General features: G+C 49.6%; 1 protein-coding gene across 17 annotated transcripts in view; it reads left to right on the forward strand.

Annotated features, from left to right (window-relative positions):
* Window positions 1-23,991, forward strand: part of NEDD4L (NEDD4 like E3 ubiquitin protein ligase) — a 346,987-nt gene that overhangs the window by 317,039 nt on the left and 5,957 nt on the right. For all 17 annotated transcript variants that reach the window (XM_023242040.2, XM_023242041.2, XM_023242042.2 and 14 more), the window contains 9 exons: window positions 762-883; window positions 3,226-3,296; window positions 5,467-5,562; window positions 12,734-12,807; window positions 15,177-15,237; window positions 16,288-16,347; window positions 17,785-17,892; window positions 19,141-19,237; window positions 20,078-20,150. In XM_023242040.2, coding sequence (XP_023097808.1) covers window positions 762-883; window positions 3,226-3,296; window positions 5,467-5,562; window positions 12,734-12,807; window positions 15,177-15,237; window positions 16,288-16,347; window positions 17,785-17,892; window positions 19,141-19,237; window positions 20,078-20,150 — 762 coding nt within the window. The remainder of the gene's footprint in view (window positions 1-761; window positions 884-3,225; window positions 3,297-5,466; window positions 5,563-12,733; window positions 12,808-15,176; window positions 15,238-16,287; window positions 16,348-17,784; window positions 17,893-19,140; window positions 19,238-20,077; window positions 20,151-23,991) is intronic.

A 23,991-nucleotide genomic window follows, 5' to 3' on the forward strand; every position in this document is an offset into this window, starting at 1 on the left:
TGACCTCGGTTTCTGTAGCCAGGAATCTCCCATTTTTTGTTGTTCCAAGTCCCATGAGAAAGCCCCTATGTGACATTGATGAAACCATTGAAGTGGAGGGCGGGGTGGGGAGGCGAGACCCTTACCTCTCACCCACATTCCCACAGAGACCCCCAGGGAAGTCTGTGGAGCCCAGTTTGAAAACCACTGATCCTCCAGATTTTGAGACCAAAGAAGGTTGATTAGATACATGTGAGCATTTTGAGGTTTGCGTTGTTGAGAGAGCCAAATACTGCTACCAGTGCCCTTGGGGCCTTTCAGGGCACAGTGGCGGTCGGACCAAGAGTTGGTACCGTTGGAAAATTTTTAATCTCCAAACCAAAGCCTCTCAAACGGATTAATCCTCTCCCTCACAGAGACAAGCCACCGAACTCATGTCATTGGCAATCCACGTGCAGCCCCTCTGTTATATGTTGTTTCTCATCCTCCCAAGATATTTGGCTGACCCATATGAAGTTGACATTTTTGTACAGCCAAAATGGCCAAATATCAACAGTTTCTAATGGTGTAAGTTAGGGAACGCGCCCCTCCTCTTGTAGACCTTAATCGGTCACAAAGGGGCTAACTAAACACGTTCTAGCTTATGCCTTTTCCCGTTGGGTAGAGAACGTTTGCAAGTGTCTTGGGGACATGTGATGACGGATGGCAGAGGAGAATTCAGATTCTTGGATTTCCTCTTTTAAAAGTATGATGGCACTTTTCCTCTCTCTCCCTCCCCAAAGGGACAACTACACGCTTCAGATCAATCCCAATTCAGGCCTCTGTAATGAAGACCATTTGTCTTACTTCACTTTTATCGGAAGAGTTGCTGGTCTGGCAGTGTTTCACGGGAAACTTTTAGATGGTAAGTTACTGAAATGTCACGAAGTAACCAAAACAGGATAGGGCTGTTTGCGGCCCCTTATTTAGGCGTTGGATCTTTCACATCACGATCTTAAGCAAATGTTTCACTGACTCTCCGTAGTTCAAAAAGTTGTTTTTATGGTTTGCCCATAAAAGAATGCTTTTCCCTGGTGTCAGGCTAATTTGAGCACTGAAGACATAGTATCTATACAGTTAAAACAAAAATTTTTTAAGCTTACAGTGTGAAGCCCAAAACATTCTGTATTTGGACATTTTCTCTTTTCCAGAACAACTGTTTTGTGGTTTTTTGTTTTTTGTTTTTAGCAAGAGGTAGATTTGGTGACAGATGGAAAAGCTAATTGAACAGTTAATTAAAATGATCTAATCCATCCAGCATCCTGCTATTGTTCCATTTGTCCCCAAATTATTATTTTTGAATGTGAAGAGATTGTAAATAATTTCAAAGCAATGCCATAACTCGGCGAAGACCTTGACCCTGGGATCACTACTGAAACAGATGGTACAGAATAATCTCATTATTATTTAGAGCATGTAAGTCATGGAAGAAACTCAACGTACCGTCAAAGTTAGAAGTCCGGCTCCCTCCCTGGCTGGGTCTGTAGGCTTACAGTAGAGGCTTCTTTCGCATTTGGTCACCTCAAAAGTGCCCGTAAGGGGGCATTACAGAAATCTTCGGTGAAGAAAGAGAGTCAGAAATATTTCTGAGCAGTTTGGGTGTGAAACAGTTGAGGACAGAAGGCAGAGAGTAAGATTTGAGGTGGTTGTAATTGTGGTAGAAAAGGAGATTCTCTACCGAAGAATTGTGTTAATTATGTTTATGGAACCTTAGACGTTCCGGTAAATAATTGATGTCCCCTCAGAACTTTTTCCTTTAATGTATTTTTGCTGGTAATTGCTAGATGATTTTGATCCTCTCGCTTCAGATTTTATTTTTGGTTGGGAAAAGGGAGATTTTTTTTTCTGATTGGAAGGAAACTGCAGTCATTATTTATGGACATGTAAAATATATGAACATATATATGGTATGCATAAATATATTTTCATTTGCAACCTTGGAGTCATGCTATAGATTATTTCCCCCTTCTGAGAGGTCAGTTGAGTTACCTTCTGCCAAGTGAGAAGACATGCTTGGTTGCTGCGGAGAAATATAGAAAGTGGAAGATACCAGCCTGACCTCAGTGAACTTCTACTCTGTGTGTGTTTTGGGGGTGGGGGGACCAGAAGAGTCCAGGCACTAGCAGACAGAACGGGGAGCAGTCCAAGGAGAAGGTGGCCTGGCTTGGAGGGTCAGGGAGTGTTTACCAGGGTGTGCCCACACCTCGATGGTGGTGTAGGATTTAAGTGTTTAGAAGCTAGGATCACTTTGGAGCCAAGGCTCAGTGGAGGGAGTAGCGGGAACAAGTCAGGGAGTGGAGGAGACTGCGGCTAAAGGGACAACCTTGTACTTCAGGAATTAAGAGCCAGAGTGCCCACGGGGTGGGAGTAGAGGGGTGATGCTCAGAACGTCAGTGCCCCTGTGGGCAGAGCATGTGCACCCTGCAGGTCAGCCCACGACAGCCTTGTGCGGGTTTCCAGCAGGAGTCGGAACCTGCAGCAGACGCCGGTGGCACATCAAATGGGCCAGCCGGTCGGGGCGGAGGGGGAGAAGGGGGGCCCCGCGTGAGCTAGTCGGTGATGCCGTCTTGCCCTTGGGCAAGGCGAGTTGGGGTCCCTGTGGGACACACGAGTGGTGGTGGAGCCTTGCTGTCATCACCTTAACCTTCATCCCCTGTCCCCTGGAGGACTGCACAGCCTCTGAGTGGCCTCCCTCTTTTCCGCTTGCCCCCTTCCCGGTTTTCTCCCGATTACTGCCAAAGCAGTTGCAGATGAAATCTTCGGCTGGCTTTTTCCAGGCCGCTGGGTCCACCCAGGCAGCAGCCTGACTCTCCAGCACCCCCTGCCGGCTGTGCTTGCCATTGCCTTCTCGGGCGTGCCCTCCCCAGGATGCCCTGCGCCAGCCCAGGCCCACCCCTGGCTAGTCTCAGTCCTGGCCCCGCCCCTTCCGGTGCTCTGTGGTCCTCCCGTTCCTGTGCCTTGTTTGCCCTGCAGACTCCTGCTTGGCCTTACGGAAGCCCTTTTTTTCCTCCCCTGGAAGCCTTTTGACCCCTCCCTGCTATACCATCTCTACTGGTGTAACTGCCCCCCTTCCTGAACCCCGCCTCCCCCTAGGCCAGGCCCCGCCTCCCATTCAACCTGAGGGCAAGTTTATCTTGGACTTCACGCTCTGATGCACAGCAGTATCAAAGCTTTGGAGCTAACCCACGGTTTTCCACCACATTGTAGGTTTCTTCATTAGACCATTTTACAAAATGATGCTGGGAAAGCAGATAACCCTGAATGACATGGAATCTGTGGTGAGTAAATACAGATCACTCCCAGGGGCCACCGTGCCTTCGAGAACTGTAGCTGAGACCATGTTGCGGTAGCCGGGATTTTTTGTGGGTGTTGTCATTCAGTGGAAACAACGGGGAGCGTTCTTGACTTATTCAGGAAGTTCATTGATCTCCCTAATTTTTCTGATAAGTAAACTCTTGTTCACATTTCCTGTAACCGTGGTGCTTGAGGTGGGTAGGTAGACCCATGTCTCAGCTGCCTCACTCACCCGGAACTGGTTTGACCAAATTAAATCCCAAGGTCGTCTGGGGGCCTCACTGCAGCTCTTGCTTTCCATCGAAAATTGCTACTGTGGATGTTTAGAGATTCATCCGCTGTCCCTTTGTTTTCTGGTCTCAAAAAATGGCAAGGGGATGGGCCAAAAAGTAGATGAAGGGAAGAACACTTACTGTCACCCCCGATGTGGAAGTGACCGACAGAGGAGAGGGGAAGAAGCCACTTAGACAATGATGGGACAAGGCACTGTATCTAGGCCGACCATCTGAGGGTTTGAAAGGCTTTTCTGCAAAAACAAAAGTGACACTCTTCTCCTAACATACCTTTTGCTTCTGTTTACCCGCACCTGCACCCCCAGCTCCGAGGGTGTGGGAGTTTGCCAGGGTGCGGCACGCTCACGGGGGCCATGAGGAGGCTCTGTCCATTTGGGACATTTGCAGCTCTGCCCTCACGTTCTGTCACTGGATCAGAAAGCATCTGCAAGCCCTTGGCCTTGCTGTGGGGGGTGGTGACTGCGTCTCTTCCATAGTTAGGCATACGAGCCACGTTCTCCTTACCTACCAGCAGGAGTTGCTGTTCTCATCGTCTCTGGGTGAACGGAGAGGCTGATCCGGCCGTGCACTTACACCCCCTCAGCTGGTTTTTCCGTGGGCGAGTTGCTAGACTGTCCACAGTGCCAACCCCACATTTCTTTTCAGCTTTTACCTTGTGCACTGTGCTTTTATTATGGTATAACGTGGAGGCAAGGAATGTAGAGATTTCTTTCAGAGTCTAAATTTTGTCCCACTGGTTGACAGTTGGGGCACACATGCTCCGAGCCTGTCCTGTCCTTCCCCAGCAGCTCCTGGGCCTGCCCCAGAGAGAGGAACCCAAGCCCTTGGGTCTTGTGTTCTGGCTTTGACACCGGAGCAGCCTTCCTGTTTGCTTATAGGACTTGCAGAGAGCACAGCAAAAGCACAGGAATGGGTGTTGAGGCATCGACGTTTAAGTAGAACATTCTCTGTCTTCCCTATTTTCCTGTGATGTTTTTACCCATAAAAGATAGGAAGTATGTGATGGGTCGAGGAGGGCACCTGTTGGGATGAGCACGGGGTATTGTATGGAAACCAATTTGACAATAAATTTCATAATAAAAAAAAAAAGATAGGAAGTATATTGGAGCGCCTGAGTGGCTCAGTTGGTCAAGCTGCAGACTCTTGATTTCAGCTCAGGTCATGATCTCACAATTTGTGAAATCGAGCCCCACATAGGGCTCTGTGCTAACAGTGCACAGACACAGAGCCTACTTTTGATTCTCTCCCTCCCTCTCTCTCTGCCCCTCCCTTGCTTGCACTTCCTCTCTCTCTCTAAATAAATAAATAAATAAATGCAAAAAAAAAAAAAAAGGTAGGAAATATATTGCTCTCTACATGTTCAACTTTATGGTCTTATTTCTGCCAACCCAGAGCGGGTTGCTTCCTCTGTGCTTTACAGAGGACAGGGTTCAACTGCAGTCCCCTGTTACTACCAAAACGTTTGTTTGCATTTTTTTTTCAACGTTTATTTATTTTTGGGACAGAGAGAGACAGAGCATGAACGGGGGAGGGGCAGAGAGAGAGGGAGACACAGAATCGGAAACAGGCTCCAGGCTCTGAGCCATCAGCCCAGAGCCTGACGCGGGGCTCAAACTCATGGACCGCGAGATCTTGACCTGGCCGAAGTCGGACGCTCAACCGACTGCGCCACCCAGGCGCCCCATGTTTGTATTTTAAATTGAAGGGGAAGAGGAGGTTTGGAGCAAGGCAGGAAACACGCTAGCGACTAATAGAATTCTTGAGCATTCTGAATGGATTCGTGTTAGAAGGACTTAATCATTTCAAGAAGTCAAATGCATTGGTATTTGGGGAGAACTTAATTTCTCTGTCATTCCCATAGGATAGTGAATATTACAACTCTTTGAAATGGATCTTGGAAAATGATCCCACTGAACTGGACCTCATGTTCTGTATCGATGAAGAAAACTTTGGACAGGTAGGTGCTGGCATCCCCAAGAATCCCTCTTTGATTCTCAGAGTCTTGGCTTCTTCACAGAAGGGCTGTGACAGGACTCCTTCCCTAGACCATTGAAGCCACCTTGGAGAGCTTCAGATGTTACTTAATTAAGCACCTATTTGCATCAGTACCTCCTTGTCCTTCCAGGAAGCTAAGTCCCAATTACTGCCTGTTCTGTCTTCCGGCAAAGTTAGAGATTCTGATGCCTCTGGGACATGAAGCATACCTCCTTACCTAACGCAAATCTGAACGTGAATGTTTGGGCCTCGGTTTTAGAATTTTAAGTACTTCAAAAAAATAGTGTGTTTACTTAGTGGTGTAAGTACATGACCAGGATAGCTGATGTTTGGGGGGCCTTGGGGTGGTCTCTCTGCCTAACGGTTCTGCTGTCGTGGTGAAATTTGTCTGCTGGGGCTCAGCAGGCTCAGGTTTTTCTAACATTCCCTTCTTGCTTCGCGCCCACACGGTCATTAGGCTGAATTAATCATAAAGGTCAGTTTCAAAGCTAGAGGTGCCTGCTTGGAACCTTCAGCTTCATCTTAAAGTTCCATAGGATGTGTTTGTCTTAAACCTGAAACATTTGATTGATTTGTCCCTGGTGATAACGGTGCTTTTAGGGAGGTTTTCTCAATAGTATTATCCGACCCTGGTAGCTGTCATATCACAAAAGCCCAGAGATCGTAACTCATCTCCCAGACCAAATCTACATGACCCTGAAATTCATGAGATGTGGAGCCCGTCTGAAGGATGGTCAGATAGAAAATGAAATTGATTTCCCTTACTGCTCCGGAGGTTATTAAAAGTATATTCTGCTCTCAAAAAAATGCCTCTGGCTTTATACATTGCTGTGCTCAGTTTTATAGGTGAAGCTAGGAGATCAGGTCCCTGCCCTCTTGGGTTCACAGCCTTAGAGAGCAAATACAATCCTGTAATTCTTCCACTTAAAAATTCTTTGTTGACCATCTTGTGACCTTCAGTCTAAATTAAAACCTTTATTTTTTTAAAGCATAGCTTGTGACCCAATGCTGCCCACCTTTAGCCTTGTCTTTTGACTGCTCTGTCTGCTCACCTTGACAACCGTTGTGTGCCTATAACCTTGTCCCCGGAGATGCTTCTGAGCCTGATCGCTGTCTGTGCGCCGCCGTCCCCATTCCTGCGCATTCTCACCCCCTCTCTCCTGTAACTCTTCTCAGCGGGTCCCCTGATCGTTACCCACCTACTGTGTCCTGTGAGCTGACCTCAACCTGACGTCATCTTGGTATTTCCAGTGCTCAGCATGCAGCGGAGGTCTCCTAAATGCTAACCAAGCAGATGAATGAATAGCGCTAACCTAGTTTTCTTTAGTTTCTTTCTTTCTTTTCTTTTCTTTAGTTAATAATGTTATCAGTAACAGAAACTCCAAGTGTGAGAAAACAGAATAAATTGCTATGACTTCATTTTTTAAGCGGGACCTATTTAAGGGTCTTAACTGCCAATTTTCAAAGGGTAAACACATGGATCATCATCCTGGAACTGTCTTCCTTTCGTTTTTAACACATGAAGGAAGGAGAAGAAATAAGGAACCCAGAAAGGCTTAATCTTGTGTGTCGACTGAAAAAAAAAAAATTACATCCACTTATAGAAAACCATATGACTAACTTAAATAACACAGTTCAGAAGACATTAGTTATGCCAGAGTTAGAAAGAGATGCACTGCGAAAGCTTCCTTGGTTGCAGTAAATTGGAACTGTTTCCACCTAATAAACAAAAACCAAACACAAGACGTTTGGATTTTTAAGTAGTCTTCTAACAAACGTTCTGATTATCATTATAGTTCATATCAATTATTCATTAAAAACAATTCTCAGACCTCCTCTAATGCAGTAGATTCTTCTGCCTTTGGGACTACATCAGGTGGAGTAACACAGTAATGAAAACAGACTCACAAGATGAGAGGGAGAATGATCAGGTGCCCTGTTTGCTGAACGACTGCCTTCCCCTTTCAGAGTGCTAACCTGATTAACAGGGAACTCGTGTTCTCTGTTTTGCACTCTGGGAAGAAATTTAGAGGGAATTAAGCAGCCACATATTGGCCGCATCCCTCATTTCCAGTCCCTCCCCTAGCCCTGTTCATTTCCACTCCGAAATACTTCTCAGATCCGTCTGTCCTCCCTTCCCATCACACCAACACCCACGTCTAAGCTACCGTCTCATCTCGTGACAACTAGCTGGGCTTTTCTCTCCAGCGTGGCCTCCTATAATGGCAGACTGGTCTTTTGGGGATGGACCAATCGTCATGTCATTCCTCTGCCAGAAAGATAAAGATCCAGCTCTTTGATTGGCCCCATGAGGGTCCTGCGTGGCCTTGCCCCATTTTCTCTGTCTTCAGATGGCATTTTGCATCACAGAGCTGTCCCTCATGCTCTCTGGGTCTGGTCTCCTTGGACTTCTTGAGCACACCAGGTCCCTTCTTGCCTCAGGATCTTTGCTCATGGTGTTGCATCTTTTGGGAACATACAGCCTCCTACCTGCAGCTCAAACCTCCCTTCCTCAAGGGAACCGACCCTGACCCCCGGCCATAATCCTTCAGAGTATGTCCCTGTCTCCCTCTGGCACGTAGCACGGATGTCTGTGAGTTTATCTGTATGATTCGGTGGCGGCATTGAGTGCAGCCTGGTGGCAGCACTGGGTGTACGTTTTGCTCGCCGCTGTGTACTCACCCGCGCAGCGTCTGGTGCCGAGCAGATGCTCCAAACAGCGACTGAACCATCATGGGCCTCCACCAACGTGCAAGCCTCTCCCCTCTTCCGGCCCTCTGCAGAACTGGGCACCACTCGTCGCCATTTATTGGAACCCAAGAGGAAGCTCATGCCTCCCTTGTGCCAAAACACAATACTCTCTTCAACGGCGAGAGGTTACCACCCAAGCTGAGTGCACACGCGGCGGGCCGTCCTCGGTGCCATTCGCCGTGTTTTCCTTCCACCACTGGAAACATCGGGCCGGAAAGCTGGGTGGCAGCCGTCGTTTCATGGAAAGAAACTGCAGCTGCTGTCGTTACTGTGCAGTCTTTTCACCCTGGCTGGCGAGAATTTGGAGCCGCTGGTTTCTGGGGCCTCCTATGAATGTTGCCACTGAACAAATTTCAGTTGTTGGGCAGTCCTCCTGTGCCAAGCAGGAAGAATAAACCATGCACTTCTGCACACAGGTGCACCCATACCCCGCAGGAGCGGTCACTTTTTCAGAGCTGCAACAAGTAGCAGTTCTTCATCGCCTGCTCAGCAAATTAGCATCTGATCCAGTTGTTATGCAGAGGCTCTGGAAGGGTGGACTCTTACAAAGCCGTGCAGGAGGGAGGGGAACAGAATGGGCAGCAGCCTGCAGGAAAATTCTTCAGGGCCAGACATACGTTAGGTGTACATTCTCAACTGAAGGGACAACACCCCGGAGGGGGTAAAATCTAGTTCTTAGAGAACAAGAGAGTCTCAGCCATTACAGTGGTTTGTGGCCCTGCTCCCAAAAGGCCACACAGTATATACCACAGGTATACTGTGAATCTGTTTATTAAGATTTAATGGGAAGAAAGGGGCAGGGAGGGGGTCTCAAGGGGCTCTTCAGGGGTCGAGTGTGAAAAAAAGGCTGAGAAAGTAGTCAAGAGCACATTTAGTCCCTGCCCTCCTGGAGCCACCATGTCTGAACTTAGTGTGAAGTGGGGGGAGCTCCGGGAACAGAGCAGCTCAAGACGCTGGTTAGATGTGTATGGGCAGAGATGGAGGCTGGCCCGAGAAATCTACGGGCAGAGGGGCAGGCAGGTGCCACCCCCGGGGTGTGGGCTTTGCAGTCAGATGAACTTAGGCTTGGCCCTCGCTCTCTCCACTTCCTGCGGAGTCCCCCGCTCGGTGAGAAAATGAAGGTGATGGCACGTGCCTCTTTGGCATAGTTTAGTGATAGCCCCTGTGGCGAGCCTAACGCTGTGCCTGGACCACAGGAAGCCAACTGTGTCTGGCCCATGGAAGCCGGTTTAAAAAGTGGAATTGTAACAGCAACCCCTACTACCCACTAAAATGCTGTCTGTGAGGAGCTCAAGCAGGATGGAGATTGAACACCGAAAGCCTGGGCTCAGACACCGATTGCCAGGCTCTGGGAGCAAGACCCGAAAACCACCCTCACTGCCTCCCAGAGACACCCGCCCTCAGAATCGACCACAAGAGGCTCCTGGGTGGCTCCGTCCGTTGAGCATCTGACTCTGGCTCAGGTTGTAATCTCACGGTTCCTGGGTTCAAGCCCCACGTTGGGCTCTATGCTGACAGCTCAGAGCTTGGAGCCTACTTTGAATTCTGCGTGTTTATCTCTCTCCCCCCCCCTCCACCTCTGTCTCTCCTTCCTTCCCTCACCTCCCCCCAAAAAAATAAAGTAAAAAAATTGAAAAGAAAGAATTCACCATGAAACTAGACAGCTGCTCACAGATTCACTGCTTGCTTGACCTCCTTACTTAGCACAGACAGCACGATCCCTCTCTTTTTTTCCCTTTGCACAACAATTATATTCATTTATCTAATTATAAAATAGTAATTTAAGTAGTAAACATCAAACCGTTACAATAACTATATATAAAAATCACCCATAGTTCCTCTCACCTGGAGAAGGTTCATGATTAAAATTTTGATGTTCTTCCAGAATTATTCTTTGTAAGCACATGCACACAGGGTTTTTTATTTTTACACAATGGAATTGTACAATGCCAATCTGGGAATATATCCCAAACACCTTTCCATGTCAGGAGATGTCAATGTATTCCATTAAAGTGGCTACACCGAATTCCATTTCCTAGACTCTGCATTTTTTAACCAGGCCCCATTGCTAGGCGTGCAGGCTATTTCATTATTTTGCTATACAGGCAGCATAATGATCATAATCTGGGGAGTATGCATCTTGTACATTTGACCCGATTTTTTCCCCATGGTATAAATTCTAAAAGTATTACGACCGGGAATGCTGTGCCCATTAAAATTGATGCCTGTTGCTAAATGATCTTCCCAAAAGGTTGAAGTAATTAGACTCCCACCAGCAGGGTGGGGAAGAACTGTTTCTCTCCCATCAGCCCTGCTGGCTGGCTGCTCTTTTTCCTCACTACATGTTCCTTTTGGAGGCCCCAGAGGTGTTTTTCTCCTCTTCATTCCCCGTTCTCTCTCCCTGTGGTTGATCTTCTCATTCTAGGACTCTCTGGAAACTTCAGCCCCCGGAAAAAATTCTACCTTAGTGTTGCTGAACTGTGCGTAAGACCTCTCAGTCCCAAGAACTGGGCTTGGATGTATTGACTTGCTTGGTGTGAATGTGATGGGGAGACTCCGTCACTGAAAGGGAACAGCAGTGCAGTCTTCGAGGAGGAATAAATGGAGAAAAGAAAAGCCATCGGGGGCTTATTAAAAAATACAGCAGGGGGGCGCCTGGGTGGCACAGTCGGTTAAGCGTCCGACTTCAGCCAGGTCACGATCTCGCAGTCCAGGAGTTCGAGCCCCGCGTCAGGCTCTGGGCTGATGGCTCAGAGCCTGGAGCCTGTTTCCGATTCTGTGTCTCCCTCTCTCTCTGCCCCTCCCCCGTTCATGCTCTGTCTCTCTCTGTCCCAAAAATAAATAAACGTTGAAAAAAATTAAAAAAAAATACAGCAGGATAAATGAATACTGTCCACAAACCTCTGGAGAGCGGTCAAAGAACTGAAAAGGTTGTCTTCTAAGAAACGTGCCCATCCCAACCCCACGCATAACCGCCCACCATCCTCGAGGATTGCCATGGCACTTACGGGACAGGGGCAGACAACTGCAGGGAGAACCAGGGAGACAGGACCACGGCCGTGGAGAAGGGGAAAGTGGGAAGTAAGGAAGAGCTTGAAGAAAACTTAAAACTTCAGGAACAAAACCCGTATCGCGGACAGTAAAGAGCTGAAGTAACATCGTAGAAGATGGAGTTCAGCCATGTGATAGAGACACCAGATCCCTCCCTGAAGAAAGAGAAGTAGAAAAAAGAGGAAAATGGATGACCAACGTGCTTTGACTGAAAAAGCTATCTCCTCATGACCAAGAGCAGTAATCAAGTGCATAATCCGGAGAACAAGGTCTGAGTTTTGGGGCCAGAGAGGCTCAGTCTGTCCCTGGGTGTGTGTGGCCTGGAGGTGAGGCCTCACTGATGGTGGACCTCCGCCAAAGCAGAAGATTTCATTACAGATTGGAATCTATCCCTTGTGATGGATGTGACCTGGAAACTTAACTCCGGAAAACCCTTTCCGCAGGCTTGGCTCATTCTCAGAAATAGCCAGTTATGCATGGAGGGGGGGGAAAGGCAGAAAGGGATCCCAGCAAAACATCAGTGTAGCCGTCGTTGAATATGGGACTTGGGGGTGGTATTTTTTTTCCTTCCCCTCCCCCTAAAATTTTTATAAGAGTAAGCATTTTATTTATAAAATAGTAAGTCCCCTCCTCCCTTGGTTTCTGCTAGTCAGTGCTTTATACACCATGATGTTGAGTTAGGGCCGACATGAAGTGCAGAAAAGGCCACGCTTGCTTTCAGCCGCTTTGCTTTAAAATCCTGGGTGGCCCTGCGGGAGGGAGCCTGCCCAGGCAGTGGGCGAGGATGTGTCTGGATGCACACAGAAGGCCAAGGCCTCTCAGAACAGCAGGGAAATCCATCCCTCAACCTTGCTTCTGAAGCTGCTTTTATTTTTTTAAGGCCCTGTGCTTTGCCTTTTTGAAAGAAACTCCATGCATCTTTTCTTACGATTATAAAATCGAATTCTCAGAAACAAAGTGCATTCGAACTTGGATCTCTGTAGTCTTGATAAGCGTACCCTGTCATTTCTGTTAAATGTAATTAATTAATTTCTTGATAAATGAATGATAGCAGATGAAAAATGTTGCTCTTCTCCATTGTTGGTCATGTACGAGAACAATTAAAACTCATAAATAACCGCAAAATAATTCACCTTTGATGATAACATCTTTAAATGTGTAACATCTCAACCATATAAAAGCCTCATTAGATAATCTCTTGTACACAGAGCCCGTTTGCTGGGAAATGTTTCCAAATGAATTTTGCTTATCTTCTTTTATAGTAAGACGTTATTAGTAATGTGCAGAACAATTTCACGATGGTGATCATTGTTTTATCTTTGCAATTACAGACCTATCAAGTGGATCTGAAGCCCAATGGGTCAGAAATAATGGTAACAAATGAAAACAAAAGGGAATATATTGAGTACGTATACACATATTTACAGTCTCTTCTTTTTATTAAATTGAATGGCATATTTGGTTCGTGTCCCTTGCCAAAACAGCTCATGCGTGTCGGGGGCATACTTTTCCACAATATGAGTTCCTTTCTGGCTTGGGCTAATGGGAAGTCAAATTATAGGGTGGAAAGTTTGACTTGTATCATGACTTCAGTGAGCTGCCTTGTATAAAGGAGTCACAAAAGGAGAAAAAAGTATATGGTATTGAGTAATACAGCAGACACGCTATGGGAGTACGTGGGTATGTGGTCTAAAATTGAGATTTGCAGTGATGAACCGTGGTGTCAACAGCCAGTGGGGTAAAATTAGGAACAACCAGAAATAAAATATTGCATCTCTCTCGACCTCATTTCCATAATAAAAATGTAAGAACATAGTTAAAATGGGTAGGAAAATTCATATGTGCAAACATAATTGTTTCTGATGGCTATAATTTTCTTAACCTAATCTCAGCCTCAGTTGGTGGCACACAGTGTTCAGTCCTTTGGAAATCCAACTGTTAAGTCATCCTAGCGCATTTCTGCCCGTCAGAAGGCCTTTGTCTGTTGGGCACGTTACATTTCCTCTTTGGTGCATGTGTCTGCCTCAGGCACACAAGTCCGGGATCCTCCTTGCCGGCCCCAGAGCAGGGAAGAGGGTCAGTGCAGCCGACCGGTGTTTGGTTCCCGGGTCCTAGTTTCTGGTTCTTGCCGGTTGTAGCCGTGGCCTGAGCCCCGTACCTGCATTCAGGACTCCATTACGTCAAGCCGGTTCCCTCCTCTCTTCTCAGCGTAATTGTCGGTCAGAGGACTTGAACTGGGAGAATTGGTCAAGAGTCTTGGCATCTTTTAGCATCCTCTACAAAGAAAAACCTGTCCTTCCTAATTAGCAAGAAACGGAGAGTGTCGGAGCCTCTGCCTAGAGACCCTGACAGACATGCACAATTAAGTAGCAGACTTCTCCCCTCACAAGCTAAAAGCTTGCTGCACTTAATTTAAAAAAACAAAAACACAAACAAACAAAAAAACTAGAAGTAAGATACTCCGGTCCTTACCTGTTCACATTAATTGGCACACTTATTCCGAACTCGAACAGTCTCAGGCAGGGTGACACCTTGGCGGATGCCATTGTCTTCATTTGAAGGTACAGGCTTTGAATGGGTTTTTTAAAACACTGCCCTGAAGGGGATTGGGGTCAGATGTCTGAGGGTGTGGACGTTGTCATGCATGTTGTACATCATCCTTTGCAGTTCTTTTTAAGTTTCAAATTTGGTGGGAAAAGACAGGATGGTTAAAATCTCCACCTGCCCCCTGACACATGGGTTCCCCCAGTGCACGAAGGCTCTCAGGCTGATGCGTACAGCGGGTGCGGGGAAGCCTGACGTGGCCAAGCAGTGGCTGTGTAGTGGGTCTGGGCCTCGACGGCCCAGGGTTGCCAGGGTACCATCTGGTAGGGGAGAGCCTTTCCGATAAGGTCCTCGTGCTATTTCCAGGACTTGAGCCGGGATCTAAAGTGGATTCACCTAACAGTAAATTCTGCTGTGCACTAAACATTGTCACAGAGAAGATGGTTTCAGTGGATTTCTGTTATTTAAGGAGGTCGTATCATTAAGCCTCCAAATTTTGGTATTAAAGGGTTAGTGGAAATCATTTTGCTGGTAAGTTATGTGTCGTTGAAAACCAGTACACTGGCTAGCGCTTCCAGAATGAACTGTCTCACGAGGTACGTTGTACTGAGTACTCCTTTTAAAAACATAACGTACATGTTGGGGCACCTGGGTGACCCAGTCGGTTAAGCTCCCGACTTTGGCTCAGGTCATGATCTCGAGGTTCGTGAGTTCGAGTCCCACGTCGGGCCCTGTGCTGACAGTGCAGAGCCTGTGTGGGATTCCCTCTCTCTCTGCCCCCGCTCACTTGCATGCGCACGCGCGCTCTCTCTCTCCCTCTCTTAAAAGAATAAAATGAAAATATATGTACATGCTTATGTATACGTGGATGTACGTATATGTGAGTTCACATGTGTATACGTGTACCATGTGCATATACATCCATACTCCACAGCCTTTTTTATCCCTCTTCTCCACATAGTCGCATTTATACGCAACTTTGGTAAACTAAGGCTTGGTTGGAGGGAATAAATTACTTTTGAAATGCTCAGGCTTTAGGTTTCCCACACATGTTCCAGTCACCCTTGAAAGAATTAATGCATCAGCTGTGCCACAGCTCTAGACCCTCCCGTTTGCCCGCCATCGAGGGGGTTTCTCCACTTTCCCCTCCCCCGGTGAGAAGGTGTGAAGAAACAAATGTGTGCCCCGTGGTGACGAGGGTGGATGCAAATTGTCCCATTTCTCCTGCAGCTTAGTCATCCAGTGGAGGTTTGTGAACAGGGTCCAGAAGCAAATGAACGCCTTCTTGGAGGTAAGTCTTGCGCCGTCAGTCCTCGCCTGAGAGAGGATGGCTCTCCTCCGTGGGGTGGCGCGGGGGCACTGTTTGCACACCGCCAGATGGCGAGGGAGTGGGGATGCGCGGCAGAAAGGTCAGGCCTGCGCGGCTCACCCCGTGGGCCACCCTTTCTTTTCCTGGATGTCCTCCTGTTACGCTTCTGCCTGAATTCCTCACAGACTTCCACCCAGGCACACGTGAAACACCTTTGCTCAGGCTGGGTTTCTATCTTAACACCAAGCCGTCTTGGGCCAGCGTTCACCCTGTTAGAGCGTGAAGCAGACACTTCTCAGATCCAAATCCATCATGTCAGCGGTGCTCCCAAGCCCCTAGCCGGGGGGGGGGGGGGGGGGGGGGTTCATCGTTTTTCTAAAAAAATGGTTCACTTGGACCAAAAGTGAAATTCCTTTGCAAGCCTTGATAACAGCTTTAGTAAAGAGAACACGAGACCCAGGAGAGAACGTCAGAGACCCAGGAGGCAGGTTCCTGGCCCGGCCCCAAGGGACCCCACTTCCAGGAACCAGGTGCTGCCCACAAGACCCGGGAGCAGGGAGCAGGCCGCTCTGGAGCTCTCCAGGGGTCGGTGCGAACCGGGAGCCAGAGCTGAGTCTCTGTGCTCCTCTCTCCTGTCCCGGATCACATCGCCTCCTCTTGTATCGCCTCTCTGTGCCTTCTGTACCTTATTTTGAAACATGTTCTCTCGCACATCTGTGGCTTGGGTGTTTTAGGACACATTGGCTCATCGCTCTGTCATAGATGGCTTCTGGAATTCGCCTGCCTCCAGTAACCCATATTTTCCAAGGGTTTCTGAGATTACTCAAATATCCGAGCCCTCTAGGTCCTCCTGCTTTTCAAGACGTTTCTATTGTGACTGTGCTGTTTGTGTCGGAACTACAGTCACCGGATACTATCGCTGACACATAAATCACCAGTGAAGAATATGTTTTTCCTGGCTGCTTTGTTTTTTTCTGTGAAATTTGTCTCTTTCAAGGAAAAAGGTGTTGACGGTGATTTTTTTTCTTTCAGGGATTCACAGAACTGCTTCCTATTGATTTGATTAAAATTTTTGATGAAAATGAGCTGGAGGTTTGTGTTTTAAACGTTTTCTGTAAAGTAGGTATTTTTAAAGTGGTCCTCACTACCTCACCAATGAGATGTTATTTCCTGGTCCGCAAGGTCTTAGGGAGTGAGCTTAGATGGATTGCACTATATGTCTCTCACGGGGTGTGTTTGTCGACCTTAGAGGAGAGAGTAGCAAAAGCAGTCTCTTGTCGGTTCCTCACCCAGGAGAGGGCAGTTCTGGGACACACGGGACAAGTAGAGGCCTGCTGAGCTGAGTTGGGTTCATGGGCAGGTGTCCAGGGTAAGGAAAATTGCTGTCGAGGGAGTCAAGGTTGAGACGGCCCATTGGCTGGGCCTCCTGCCCACACAGGGGTAGCCGAACTGGGCCTTGGCCAGGATGCGAGCACCAGGGGCTGTGGAACAGTGTCTCTGTGGACTTGACGTGGTGCACATTGAGTAAGGGAGAACTTTGGGAGACACCAAGGCAGTAGCAGGAGGCCATTTGTACAGGATTGTTTCAGTTTCTGTGTGTTGACCTAGGTGAGAACTAGGAATCTCTCACCCTTCGTTCTGCCCAGAGCAATAGAAGGAGGAAGACTGTCTGCTGAGACGCTGTCCCCCATCTGTCCAGGCCACCACATCCAGCGAAGCATTTCTCATAGACTAGCCTTCTGTTCTTTTATCTTGAAATAGAAACTTCAAGGCCGATGATGTTGAGTCATATGTCGTAATCCTCTCATTTAGTAGGTGGGGAAACTGGAAACTGAGGCAGGGAGCAATTCATGACCTCCCACATTTACCCAACAAGGTTTGGGCACGGTCACGCCTAGGATCCATTCCCAGGCGTCTGGTTTAGTTCTCCTTCCGTTTTTCTTTGGTGCCTCTGCAGGAGCGTCGTGTGCTCTTGTGCCCAGGAATCCTTCCTGCTGGGGGGGTCGGGGAGGAAGACGAGCCCTAAGCCCCGGTCACTGCCCCGGTCACTACATTAGGACAGGTCCGCATGCACACAGCTCTGGTCAGCAAGCCGACTGAGCGGGGCTCTGGCTGCCATAAAGCACTAGTTCTCCTGTGGGTTGGGAGACATTTCAGATATCGAGACACATAACGTCTCCGAGGGGACAACGGCTGGAGTAATGAGCAGGTGTAAACGGAGCCCGAGAAAATCTGAACACCCCGCTCAGATTAGAGGGGTGGGCAAGAGACAGACGTGGAGTGCCATTTGCACCGTGAGTGGCTGTGGCCTGAACACACGTTAGAACTGGGTCCCCCTCCTTGCCCGCGCTGCCTCTTACCTGAGGTGGAGGAGAATGTTGTCCCCGTCACCTGTTTTTAAGAGCTCCTGGCGTACCGTACTGCTTTACCCATGACAAAGTGCTGGTGTTGAGAAAAGGCCGTTCCTCCGTGGGTGATTTCTTGGGCCTTCACGTGTGCCCGTTCACATCTGGTCCTTCTCTCTCCTAGTTGCTGATGTGCGGCCTTGGCGACGTGGACGTGAACGACTGGAGACAACATTCTATCTATAAGAATGGCTATTGCCCAAACCACCCTGTCATTCAGTGGTTCTGGAAGGTAAGGCCGTGGCTGCTGGGGCGGTCCCTCTCCCCAGCCTGGCTTGGGCCTGAGGGCTCTGTGCTGCCTTCCCGTGGTCCTGCTTCTGCAACCCAAGACTCTGTTGGCACTTGGGCCCTGGGGGGAGAAAGCAGCCCTTCCTGCTGTGTTTCCATCACTCTGGTGAGCAGTTATCCTGCACTCGGTCCATCCTCATCGAAGCACTTTGTCCTTCCTTGACCGCCTGACTGAAGCGGCTTTATGTGAGGAACCCACTGAGTACAATGAAGTCGGTAATTGGATTCGAGGGTCAGAACTGGTCCACCAAAGTATAATGAGAATGGGAAGCTTCTCCGGGCAAAGCATGCTTTGAGATTGTGCCAAGATGTCATTTTTGGTTAAAAAATCATTTTTCCCTTTCTTGGTAAATTCCAACAAATATTTTGATATTTTATATCCTTCAGTCAAGGATGCAAATGAAATTTGATGTACTATCTTAGGGCCAACGTTTGCTTTTTCTTTAGCTGAGGAGAGAAGCGAAATAGGAGTGAGTTAAGTCCAGGCAAGAGACCATAAACTGCCTTCTAAAGAAGAGTTTCGGGGGGGGGGGGGAAGCTTGTTTATTTACTTCCAGAAATAAGAAATCCCAAAACTTGTTTTAATTTCATGATCCCTGGGATCATGACCTGAGCCTAAACTAGACTCGTGACCTGAGTCAGACGCTCAACCAATTGAAGAGAGAGAAAAATTTAAAAGCAGGATCTTCAAAGCCCAGTCCACCTGTCTACACAACTCTTGTCATAATTCAGATGCGTAGCATACCCGGGTTTTTCTAGAGGCCTGACCTGGCCTCTGCTGTCCTTTCTTTTTCTAAAATGTTACCTTTAGAGGATTTGTCTGGGTCTGAAATCTCCCCTCCTAACCTGGCCTCCTGATGTTGGCGCTTCTCGAACACTGGGGGTGTATGATCGGCCCGCGGGGGGGCTGGCACGCCTCGCCCAGGGAAGCGTGAGCTCCGTGCCACCACAGAGTTTGCTTTGTATTTCATTTATTTTGACCTGTCGGCAGAAGAAGAAAGAGACATTGCGATCTCTCGTTCTCTGAGATCACACAGGCGGTACTCTGGGGCCCATAAAAAACAGACTCTGTTTTCAGTCAGCGGTCTCGGTCTTCTGCTGCAGTATTTATGACTGCGTCTGGCCTGTCTGGGTTACCGCGGCGCAGGCCGGGTGCCCCACGCAGTGTAACGACCTTCTGCCTCCGTTCCAGGCCGTGCTGCTCATGGACGCGGAGAAGCGGATCCGGCTACTGCAGTTTGTCACGGGGACGTCGCGGGTACCCATGAATGGGTTCGCCGAACTTTATGGTGAGCGGGGCACCGGCGGGTTCAGTTCTCCTCCTGGGACTTTGCAGCCAGGCTTCCGCGGCGGCCCCGCACGGCTCTGCCTCCCAGAGTGTGTCACCCGTAGGTCCCGTCAAAGGACTCGTGGGGAGAGAGGGCTTTGGGTTTAGTACAGAAAAGAGTTGGTCTGTCTGTGTTTGTTTTTTTTTTAAAGCTTATTTTGAGAGAGAGACTGAGCATGCAAGTGGGGGGGGGGGGGGAGAGAGAGAGAGAGAGAGAGAGAGAGAGAGAGAGAGAGAGAGAGAGAGTCCCAAGTAGGCTCCATGCCATCAGTGCAGGGCTCGATTCCATGACTGAGATCATGACCTGAGCCAAAAATCAAGTGTCAGACGCTCAACTGAGCCACCCAGGCGCCCCATTTTTCTCTCTCTCTCATTTCGTATCTTGGTGTATCTTGAAGGACTGCTTACCTCCAGGAGACAGAATCCCTTGGAGCTTACTATATAGACGTTAGGAAATCACTCTTTCTGCTCTGCTTTAAGGTTGGAGTTCACCGCTCCCCCCCCCCCCCCATGCCTTAAGTGTAAGCTTTCTGGGCTCTGCTGAAAGGCTGCAGCCGGCTGCACTGGGGCTTGCTATGAAACTCGGCGCCCCTCCATTCTGCAGGAGGTGCAGGGTCTGTGCGAGGCTGTGCAGGCCCCTGTATCTCCTGACAGCAGGGCTTCAGTGCTGCCCGAAGCCAGGACGGTGTTTCCGTCTCCTGCACGACGCTCGCCCACCTCCTTCCCTTTCCTTCAGGCCCCACCTCAGCTTTGCTCTCCCACCTTGAGCACGCTTAGCATTTATTTCTCTTTTTTCGCCTAGGTTCCAATGGTCCTCAGCTGTTTACAATAGAGCAATGGGGGAGTCCTGAAAAACTGCCCAGAGCTCACACGTGGTGAGTGACAAAAACACCCAGTTGTCCACAAATCGTGTTTGAAACGCTTAGGTGGGGCCGATGCAGGGCTGGAGGTCGCAGAGTGCCGTGTTGCCTGCCCACGGATAGCGGACAAAGCGTAGATTCTAGAATAATGGCTGGTAAAGCTCAAACCATGGTCTGAACGGACCCGGTGTGTTTGGCTCATAAAGGGTTAACTGCTCCCCACGCTGGGGGGTGGGTTTCCTCCTCCAATCCCCACCCCCCTGAAGGTACCTCTGTCCCCAGGCCCCACCACCCCCATGCTGGGGGGCGTTCCTTCTCCAATCCACACCCCCGAGCTGGTGGGCGACGCCCCCAAACCCCATCCTTCCTCAGTACTCCAGAAGTACGGATCGCACCTTGCACCGTGTATTCACCGTACAAGGTCACGGCTGTTCTCAGACCCCACTGACAGACTGGGTTTTTACTGCAACCTGAAGATGGTTTTTATTCCCAGAACTTGGGCTAAAATTCCCTGGAGAAACACTGTTTTAGAAGACCTCTCATGGCCATCTGTACCTCATAAGGCTCTGGAATTCATCAACAGCACGACGGTAGCTGGTGGGCCGGAGAGGTCTGACAGAGGCCCGCGTCCCCCGGGGGTGGGACCCAGGCAGCCCTCAGCCTCCAGGATGCGGGGGCCGGGAGGAGGGGACCCCGCCGCCTCCGAAGGGTCCCCTACTCCCTCGGCACAAGAGTGACACTTAGCAGCTCTCGGGGCGCTCTTGCTAAGCCAGGCGCGACGTTCCCGGCGTCGGCTTCGCCCACAGACTTCCGTGTCTTGCTCTTAGGAAGCGGGTGGAGGTGGTCCCTCTGGAAACAGTGGGCCGCACAGCCCTGCTCTCCTCACCAGCAGGGGGCCTTCCAGAGCCAGGGGCTGCAGGGCGCCCGGGAAGGCTTATCGTGGGGAAACACGCCGCCTGCCCTCTGAGTGCCCGCTAGGCGGCAATTCTCCTGAAAGCGCGTTTGCGGAAAATTGGCCGAGGGAGGTGGTTCGATTCCCTTGCCTTTGCTGGAGAGAAAGCCTCCCCGCTGATACCAGTCATGGGACTCTGAATGCAGTGAGCGTGGTCCTTGCCCATCCGACCCTCGGAAGCAGGCTGACTCCACCTAAAGCTGGTGGCTCTCCGAAGTGGTGATTGCCGTGATCCTCTGCCTTTATTCTCGAGGGAGAATGCATTGGTGGTTTGGAGCTTGGATTCCAAACAGTGTCCGAGCCCAGTGTAGTTTTCTGGGTTATGATAGCCTGCGTCTGGAAGGCAGGCAGCATTGCGCTGAGCCCCGGGACCACTGGGATTGATGCAGAACTCCCCAGCTCACGGGCTGGTAAAGCCAGGTGGGAGTAAGGGCTGAACTACCGGCACAGCCGTCTTGTGTGGGCCAGGCACTGGTGAATCTCGGTGGCGGCCTCACGGGACGCCGGCATCCCCATCAGCGGCCAGGACGCTTGCCCCAGGGTCACACAGCTCACAGACTCCCAGAGCACAGGATTGGAACTCAGCTCCGCCAGAATCGGGATCTGCACACTAACCACGGCATTAGATCTGCTGCCTTTATTGCTGCAGTTCGCTTTCTTTGGAGACTCTCTGAAGAGAACCAAATACTCGAGCGTCCGGCCTGTGTCCCTCCGTGACCCTGTGGACAGACGTCTTTACTGTTGACCTTTTCTTCCGTTTCCGAGCCCGTGTGCTTGGATCACATCTGAAACGTGGTGCTGCCCAGAGACGATCTCCAAACTCAGTGGTTCCCGGCATCGGCTGCACATTGGAACCTCTTAGAAGTTTTCAGAAAATCTGGTGCCGGGGTCCTGCCCCCAGAGATTTGGACGTAATTGGCTTGGGGCGTAGCCTGAGCTGTGGGGTTTTCAGAACTCCCCGGGAGCCCCTGGCACACACAGTGTAAAACCCCTGCCCTTCCCTAGGGAGGACGGAGGTCTGCCCACGGGAGGGAAGCAGCCCAGTGGGCTCTTAGCAGAGCCTCTTTGCTCCGGTGTGGGTCCCAGAAATCAAGTGACAGGCGTCGGCCTGCTGATGCTCAGACTCCCGCCCGGTGAAGAAGAGGGCAGGCTGCAGGCAGCACCGGCGGGCAGGGGTGGGCCTGTTTCTCTGGGTGGCTCTGCTCCCAGCCTGGCCCCCAGACTGCACTTGGCCGGCTGCCCACAGCAGCAGTGCCACCGTCCAGTTTAGCTATAGATAGGTCTGATTTCGTCCAGGTTTTGTGAAAATGTTAAATCGACCATTAAGCTTCAGAATAAAAACCCGATTTACCCGGAGAGCTCATAAACCTCTCAGATGAAATGACTGATGAAAGGGCTTCCTTTCACTGTCCCATCAAAGATCACTGCTTGGATATTTATACTTTTCAAAGACTCACAGACCCACCCACTCTTTGGAGACTAAAAATGACCTCAGGCAGCCCACACGTCTTCCACATGAGGAAGCGGGTCCCACCGAGAATATGGAGGCCACTCAGCTGGCTAAGTGGCAGGTCAGAGCCAGCCAGGCTCCTGGCTCATCAGACACTTACCAGGCACTTACTGTGTTCCAGGCATTGTCCTGAGCACGTTAGATGCGTTAACTCCTATGACCATCACAATAATTGGAAGCAACGGTCATACACAACAGAAAGATGGTCACAGATCCTCGAGAATGCATCACTAGGCCCCGTAGGGATCGCAGGCCCCGGACTGTGTAAGACCAACTGCGGATCAGACTAAAGTCAGCTTCTGTGACAGGCTGGGGTTTGGGTTTTTTTTTTTTTTGTTTTTTTTTTTCATTTTTTCAAAAATATTTATTTATTTTTAAGAGGGAGACAGAGTGTGAGCAGGGGAGGGGCAGCGAGAGAGGGAGGCACAGAATCCGAAAGAGCTTCAGTCTCCGAGCTGTCAGCACAGAGCCCGACACGGGGCCCAAACCCACGAACCGTGAGGTCATGACCTGAGCTGAAGTCAGACACTTAACCAACCGACGGATCCACCCGGGCGCCTCTGTGACAGGCTGTTTCTAAGTGCAGTCTGCAAACGTGGAGCTCTGTGGTGACAGCTGGTAAGGTAACGTTTGAGACCATTACCAAACTGAAAACCCTTTTGGACTTAGTCTTCAGGATTCCTGGGTTTCTGAGAAGTCCGGTTTGAGAAGCCTCGTGTTGTCCTCTGCTGTAACTTTGGTGTTTAGCGACTTAAAAGTCTGAGTGCTCGGTGGGTCTTGTGAAACATGTTAAGGGTCTCTAAAGGGCCCACCATGGATGTGTGTCCGCTTCTAATGGCTGCTGATAACTGTTAGTTTTTGAAACATAAGGACTTGTGCTGTTCATGTTTGGAATCATAGGTCAGTGCCAGGAGGGGGTTTTCAATGCTGGGGCGGCACAGTGGTCTGAGCCAGGTGTTGGAGCCAGCCTGGGGCACAGTCCTGGTTTTCCCACTTACTGCGTGACCTTGGGCAAGTTACCTAACCTCTCTGTGCCTCCGTTCCTCTTTTCTAGAATAGGGGTGATTGCTAGCATTCACTGAGGTAGTAGACCAAGAGTACTTAACGATGGTGACTGCCGTGCTGCACATTCACTCACTCTTACTCCAACCGTCACTAGCCTTGGCAAGTGCATGTGGCCATTTTCATGACCGGTACATGTCAGCACGGCACCCCCATGGGTGTCGATTCTAACGCCTTGTGCCCCATGCAGGCATTCAGTGAGAGGTGAGTGACAGAGAACCATGGTTGCCATCTTTGGGCACTTGCTTGGTGTGTGGAACACCTTACATGCCTTCTGGTTTGACCTTCCTGGCATCCTGAGAGCAGTTTCCCCGTTTCACAGAAAAAGCAGA

This window comes from Felis catus, chromosome D3, assembly GCF_018350175.1.
Source record: "Felis catus isolate Fca126 chromosome D3, F.catus_Fca126_mat1.0, whole genome shotgun sequence".
Lineage (NCBI taxonomy): Eukaryota > Metazoa > Chordata > Mammalia > Carnivora > Felidae > Felis > Felis catus.